This window comes from Perca flavescens, chromosome 2, assembly GCF_004354835.1.
Source record: "Perca flavescens isolate YP-PL-M2 chromosome 2, PFLA_1.0, whole genome shotgun sequence".
Taxonomy (NCBI): Eukaryota; Metazoa; Chordata; class Actinopteri; order Perciformes; family Percidae; genus Perca; species Perca flavescens.
Genome location: NC_041332.1, coordinates 2,315,660 through 2,322,042, shown reverse-complemented (window position 1 = coordinate 2,322,042; position 6,383 = coordinate 2,315,660). Strand labels below are relative to the sequence as shown.

At 37.8% G+C, this 6,383-nt stretch overlaps 2 protein-coding genes across 2 annotated transcripts in view; both read right to left on the bottom strand.

Annotated features, from left to right (window-relative positions):
• Positions 1–3,851, bottom strand: part of LOC114566512 (uncharacterized) — a 5,004-nt gene extending 1,153 nt beyond the window's left edge. The window contains exons 1-3 of the mRNA XM_028595038.1: positions 3,512–3,851; positions 2,926–2,980; positions 2,215–2,368 (exon numbers count right to left, since the gene is read on the bottom strand). Coding sequence (XP_028450839.1) covers positions 2,215–2,368; positions 2,926–2,980; positions 3,512–3,814 — 512 coding nt within the window. The 5' untranslated portion in view covers positions 3,815–3,851. The remainder of the gene's footprint in view (positions 1–2,214; positions 2,369–2,925; positions 2,981–3,511) is intronic.
• Positions 3,852–3,894: 43 nt separating this feature from the next.
• On the bottom strand, positions 3,895–5,630 carry LOC114570962 (uncharacterized). The gene is made up of 2 exons (XM_028601643.1): positions 5,315–5,630; positions 3,895–4,424 (listed from the first exon to the last, which is right to left on the bottom strand). The coding sequence occupies exons 1-2, from the start codon at positions 5,505–5,507 to the stop codon at positions 3,895–3,897; spliced, it is 723 nt and encodes a 240-aa protein (XP_028457444.1). The 5' UTR covers positions 5,508–5,630.
• Positions 5,631–6,383: the final 753 nt, after the last annotated feature.

Below are 6,383 nucleotides of genomic sequence, written 5' to 3'. Positions count from 1 at the left end.
TGCCATTTCAGCTGTTGTGCAACCACTTTCCAAACATGCGTGTTTTCCGTGAAAAGATACAGGCAATTTTCTGTTCGCGTTAACGGCGCATGTTAAAATCCGGTGCCAATAGAGCACCGGTGCCCGGTATCTACCGGACGAAATAGCAACGCGGATTACGGTGCAATTTAAATGCGTTGCGCACTGATGCTCCAAAAGTGGATGTGGTTAGAGGTTAGAGAGCTAGTAAACACTAATAACGCTTTGAAGAGCAGGTAACGTTAGCCTACCATTAGCTAAACGGTGTAGTGTGACTGTATTTCACTGTAGCGGGACATACAACAGTCTGCTGCTAAAGCTATGAGCTAAAAGACTCAAACTAGCACTATGGTCACTGCTGTTGTCTGAAAAATAGAACAGACGGGACAAAAATGTTGCGTTTACTGATAAACATCGTGACCGACTTATGACCAAAAAGAGTATTCTATGAATGTATTGAATCATTTTGAATATCGCTCGATCACGTGAATTTGATCGTAGGAATCCAAAATCGTGATCAAAATTAGATTTCATCGAATCATTTTATCCATTAATAATCTGGTTAAAAATCTGATATAAGAGACTGATCAGCCAGTCACCGGTCATGACCGATCAGCTGAAAATCGGCTGGTCTTAATTGGGGACAAATAAATCGACCATGAAAATGGTCAAATTACTATACTTAATACTTTCCAATTCAGCTATTGCATTAATAATGCTACGACTTAATGTTTCAAATGGTTGCCATTTGCATCTCAGTCAATTGAGTTGAGCTGAAATACGTCTTACACTATACACTCACCAGCCACTTCATTAGGTACACCTGTGCAATCTAATGCAATCCAACACAACAGCTCTGTCAGAGGTGATAGGTGAAGGTGATAATTATACTTTGTTTATTATTGAGGTTGTAGTGGGTGGTGCTGGTGTACTGAGGCCCGTTCCAGAAAGCAGGTTTAGTGAAAACTCTGAGTTGGTTAACCCTGAGATGAGAGTAACTCTGGGTTTTCGGTTTCAGAAAGAGAGGTAACTTAACCTCAGAGTCCGTTACTATGGTAACTGAGTCTGTGAACCTAACCTGGTCGGGAGCAGGTTTTCTTCAAGTTTCTCTCATTCATTCAGTCTGTAGGCCTATAAGGCGCATTTTAGGCTAATGCAGTTTGTTATCTGCATGAATAAAAAAAATTTACTGTTTATGTTACTATAAAACGTTTTTTTCTCAAACATGTCATGTCCTTTTATCGACGATCCTGTTGATGAAAAAAGCTGTATTAATTCCCAGAGAGTTCACTTCAGGAGATGATATTAAGTCCCGACTATAGATGTATTTTCATTTCCACATAACCGATTTGAGAGGTATTTCTTTAATCAGTCCTTTAGATACGTAGATACCTCATCTGTCCTCATATAACTAACATCCAGGCATGAAAACGGGTCAGGGGTGAAAAAGGTGAGAACGATATTACCCCTCTAGGGGGGGTCTGGGGGCATGCTCCCCCGGAAGAAAATTTTAAATATTCCATATTTTAAAGCATCAATCTGATGCATTTTGAGATGAATGTTTTGCCAAACAGTGTAATATTTCAATATGCACTCATTAAAGTTAATTTGACTGGCAAAACAGTTAAAGTCCTTCTGACATTACACAATAATAAAAGTCACAATTTTTAAAGACTTAAAAAGTTTTGGATCAATTTTTACTTATTCCAATCATATGTTACATAAAGAGTAAATGTGGATTTACATATTGCAATAATATCATAATCCTACAATGAATCAGCTTCCGTCTCCACCGTTTCCTCTTGTCCTCTATTCATGCCCAGCGCCATTTATTTTAACTACTTTCTCAAATAAAGCTGCCTGTATCTACATGCTCCAAGTTTAATAAACTTTGCCTCCATTTTTTACTTTACTTTTATATATTTATATATATTATACTTTTTCGCCCGCATGATTGCACCAAAATGAAATTATAGATGTAATACAATTCCAGTTTTCACCAGTAGCCTAATATTATAAGTTAACTGTGATTAAATATGAAATTAATACACTGTTAGTACGCATTGACTCGAGCAGCAATTTTCTCCCACACCAATTCTCTCTCTTTTGCAGCAGCAGCCGCTGTCTTACTTTTTTAACGAAATACATGTTCAAACTCGCTGTTTGTGCGCAAAACAAAAACAAAAAGTTGCTTACCTTTGTATGAATTCCAGGGTGATTGCCATCTCCTTTGGGTATTTTATGTTCAATACATAAAACAAAGAGAAAGCGTAGCTCAGGGCCACAATGAGGGAGTTGATATGGTCATTGACCACTTCCTGATCGACAGCGATCTTGAATCGTTGATCACCTTAAACATAGATTCATTTAGATATTAGAAAATATTAACAAAAAAATAAATATATATAAAATAAATAAATAACAATGCACATCCACTTCAGAAAACCACTGCAAACATAATTATTTAAATCTGGCTACCTTATATTATTCTTTTTACGAGTGGTGTGGCCTTTGTTCAACAAACCCTCCTTATCATACAGTAACGAATAAACCCGTTCAATAATCGTAATCGAGGTAACTTGTTTGATTAATCGTGATTATGATTTTAGCCAAAATCGTCCAGCCTTATCATACAGTAACTAATAAACCCTCCTCATCAGTAATATTTATCAGGACTTTTACTCCACTACATTAACACTGGATGAAGTATAAGTATTTTTAAGCATGCAGTTTAAATTGACTGGCGCTTTGCACGGAGAGTAAAGAGTAAAAAGTACGAGTAAGAGTAAAAAGTACGAGTAAAGAGTAAAAAGTACGAGTAAAGAGTTAGAGTTAACAATAAAGAGTAGGAGTAAGAGTAAGTGAAATCCATAACATGCATGCCTAAATATTATACAGACTACATACCCATGATAAGGATGCAAGGGGTGCTTGGGATGCTCAGTCCAGCAGCAGTTGACTCCTGTTGGAAAATAAAATATCAAAGAAACAAAAAATGTCATGAATTGTTTTCAATGTATACAGTATTTACTGTATACATTTACTGTATACAGTATGGTAATACCTGGATCATAAATTATTAGGTAGTAGTAACTACAATAAGCCTAAACCTCTCGAAAGCTCAATTTTGCCCAGGTTTTGTTAAGAGCTTTTAAAGTACATCTAAAACAAATTTTTAGCTCTTATACAAAAACCTCAGGGAAATTTATTTTATGTTATTCTTATCTCTACTTTCTATAGTCAGCTAAGAGTTTGTTTACCGTTTATTGTTTACTTTCTATATTTAGCTAAGAGTTGAGAGAGATAGGTGAGAGAACCATAGCCCATACATAATTAAATTAAAATCACATTTTCCTTTTTTTGTGGGTGTGTCCAAAGTCTGTGAAAATACTGATGCATCTTTATGGGGTTTAAATCCATACAAGCCATTACAAAAAAAAATAGGTTTAATGAATATCTGCAAAACAAAAACATAATAAAAGTATAAACCTACCTCACTTTGGTAGAAAAGCAGATCAGGTTTTTCCTTGAAGAATTTCGCAATGCCTGAGATCAGCTGTACTGGATCTTCACCTGGTGGCATCTTCATCCCACTTGAGTCGAGGAAGTCTTTGATACTCTTTCCCTTTCTGGAGATTTCCTCTGCCAGCTTTGTTTGCACTGGTAAGCCAATGAGGGTACATGTGTGGTCAAACAGGTGAACAGCTTCAAAAAGGAAGGGCCACTCTTCTTGTACTGTTTTTACAGTGCTTCCTTTGTTGATTGTTGCACGCTGGATGGAATAGGTTTCTGTCATCAATTTGCGAACACACAACTCCTGAAGATGACGGGTTTTGAAGGCACTTTTCAAGTCATCTTGTTTAGACTGTAGTTCTGCTATATCCTCAACAACAGGCTGCCACTGCCACTCACACATCCATAACGATCTGAGAGTGTAGACTTTTTTTTTCTCACTGCGTCTTCACCCTCTGCTGGCCTCTTTGTTGAGCTGAAGGTAAATGGCCTTCTAATATTTTCAAGTCTGTTTTCTAGCTGTATGAAGAGAGCATCACATCCTGTTCCAATGACTTTAGTTCCATTGAGCTCTCTGTCTTGAAAAGAGCAGGGATATTGTTCTACAATCTTCTTGGCAATCTCCCGCAGCTTTGCTCTTCCAGGCCTGCCACGCTCTTTACGGAGTACATCGTCAATGACTATACGAACCAGCTCTCTTCTCTCTTTAGGCTTTGGTCTTTTCTTTTCACTTAAGGCAAGCATGAGGTTTGGGGGCATTTTGTGCCATGGGACATCATATGTCTCCCGGGATGGAGAATCCTCCATGGGACCAGGTGTCGGAGGTGGAGTTTGGGGCAGATGGACATTTTGTTGCAGAGATGTCGAAGCAGAGCCAAGTACAGCTTGTGACTCTATGGATAACATATATCACCAAAAATTAATGAAATGACCAATGTTACATTTATATATAATATTTAAGCTATAACAATTTAGGTATGGTATGAATAAATGCATGTCACCAGCGGTATGTTTTACAAAACCACATTGCACTGGTTTAGCTAATAAAGTGTTATGAACAAGCTCAAACAAAACTTGTCTAAATGTAATCAAACTGTTTATCCTAAAACTCTGCTAGGTTTAGAATTTGTTAGTTTAGTTAATAGTGAATATGCTATTGTGAACATTACTGTTGCTCCTCTAGAAACAATATTTACTTTCATTTAAAATATAAAATCAGTCCTAATCATCTTCTGAATTTGTATTACTTCCTTCCTTCCATCCATCTTTCCTTCCTTCTATCCTTCATTCCTTTCTTTTATCCTTCCTTCCCTCCTTCTAGCCTTCCTTCCCTCCTTCCTTCTATCCTTCCTTCTGTCTTTCATTCCTTTCTAAAATGGTCATTTATAGATTACCTTTAATCTCTTCAATTCTGCTAATCCCACTAGTGGACACTCAGTACCTTTCACACCCAAAGGAATTTTTCTTTATCAGAGCAGTCTTTATTTTTGAACATCAGTATTCATATAAATCCGCCCTAGCTGTGATGGTTTTCTGCTCACGGTAACTGTTCTACACTCGCTCCACTTATGAATAAAATGTAGCACCATACTCATGATGCTTTTTTAGATTTTTTTGAATTCAAGTTTTCATTTTTTTTTTGTAACAGGGCAGCAGAACACTGTGATCCAAATTTTACATACACTTGTGATGCTTTTGGACAAAAAGTCCAAGTCTGCAACAAAGGTTACCTGTGGATTATAGGACATACAGAAAGATTTGGTTTATAAATGTAAAAACTTACCTGCAGTGAAAGCTTGAATTAGTCTTCTCTGCTGAATGGGTGGCAGAATTCCATCGACATCCTCAGTCTTGACAAAGTTAAGGTCATCTACATTGTTTACTCCAATCTCCTCCAGTCTCGCTATGAGTAAGTCCATTTCATGATTACTGAGCGATGGCATAGCTTTCTGAACTAATTCTTTCACAAGCTCCATAGTGGCATATGCTTGAGTGGGATGAGTAACCTTGCACCTCTGTGGTAAAAAGAAAGTGGAGCATAGTCATTAAGCTTGTCAAGACTTTCACAAATAAGCTTATTGGAACTATTTTTGTCAATTTCATAGATGCCAAGCTCAGGTGCCCAGCTGGCAGTTTTCCCCCATAGCAAAAAGCAGGACAGTTGTTTCATTTTTGATAACAATGCTTGCTATTTCCCCCAACTGTAGTTGTCTTTTGGTATATCTCAGTACAACAAGCATACCATTTGCATATGAAGTGCCTTTAACTTGCACTTTATCTGTAACAACTGAGTTAGATGAGTTAAGTCCAAAGTCTGCAACTGCTGCCCTTATGCCACCATCATAGAGCTCTGGATAAAAGCTAGTGGAGTCTGACACCTGAACCTGGGGGCTGAAAAAACTGCCCTGACTCTGATAAGCCTGAAACAGCTGATGTCTATCAGCGAGTGACTTAGTGACATTTCTGAAGTTTTGACTTGACCTGATACATCTTTTGAAATAGCTATGCTTACTTTCAAAGCGCATGGTCCAAGTATGTATGAGTGGACCAAACTGTAGACTCAAGTCTGCATAGTGAAGAAGATAATGGTGTTTTGGTCTCAGATTTGAATGTGGGAATAACTCTTGCCTCATTTCCACATACTCTTCAGTCAGTACCTTCATGTAAGCAATCTGAGACTCTGAGAGGCTAGGTGCACAGACAAATTCGACTAACTCCCTCAGAAGAAGTACTAGCTGCCAGACAGCATTGTCAGCATCTTCAATTCGGTCATGTACCAAAATAGGCAGGAACCGCAATAGCCACCTGTTTTGGGCTGCATGGCCTCCAAGCCTTTTTCCTTTGTTTGGAAT

Excerpts from the sequence above, each read along its gene's own strand:
- LOC114570962 (XM_028601643.1), bottom strand. The coding sequence starts at position 5,507 with ATGGAGCTTGTGAAAGAATTAGTTCAGAAAGCTATGCCATCGCTCAGT. Across the intron at positions 4,425-5,314 it reads AATTCAAGCTTTCACTGCAG|AGTCACAAGCTGTACTTGGC; the intron begins GTAAGTTTTTAC and ends TGTTATCCATAG.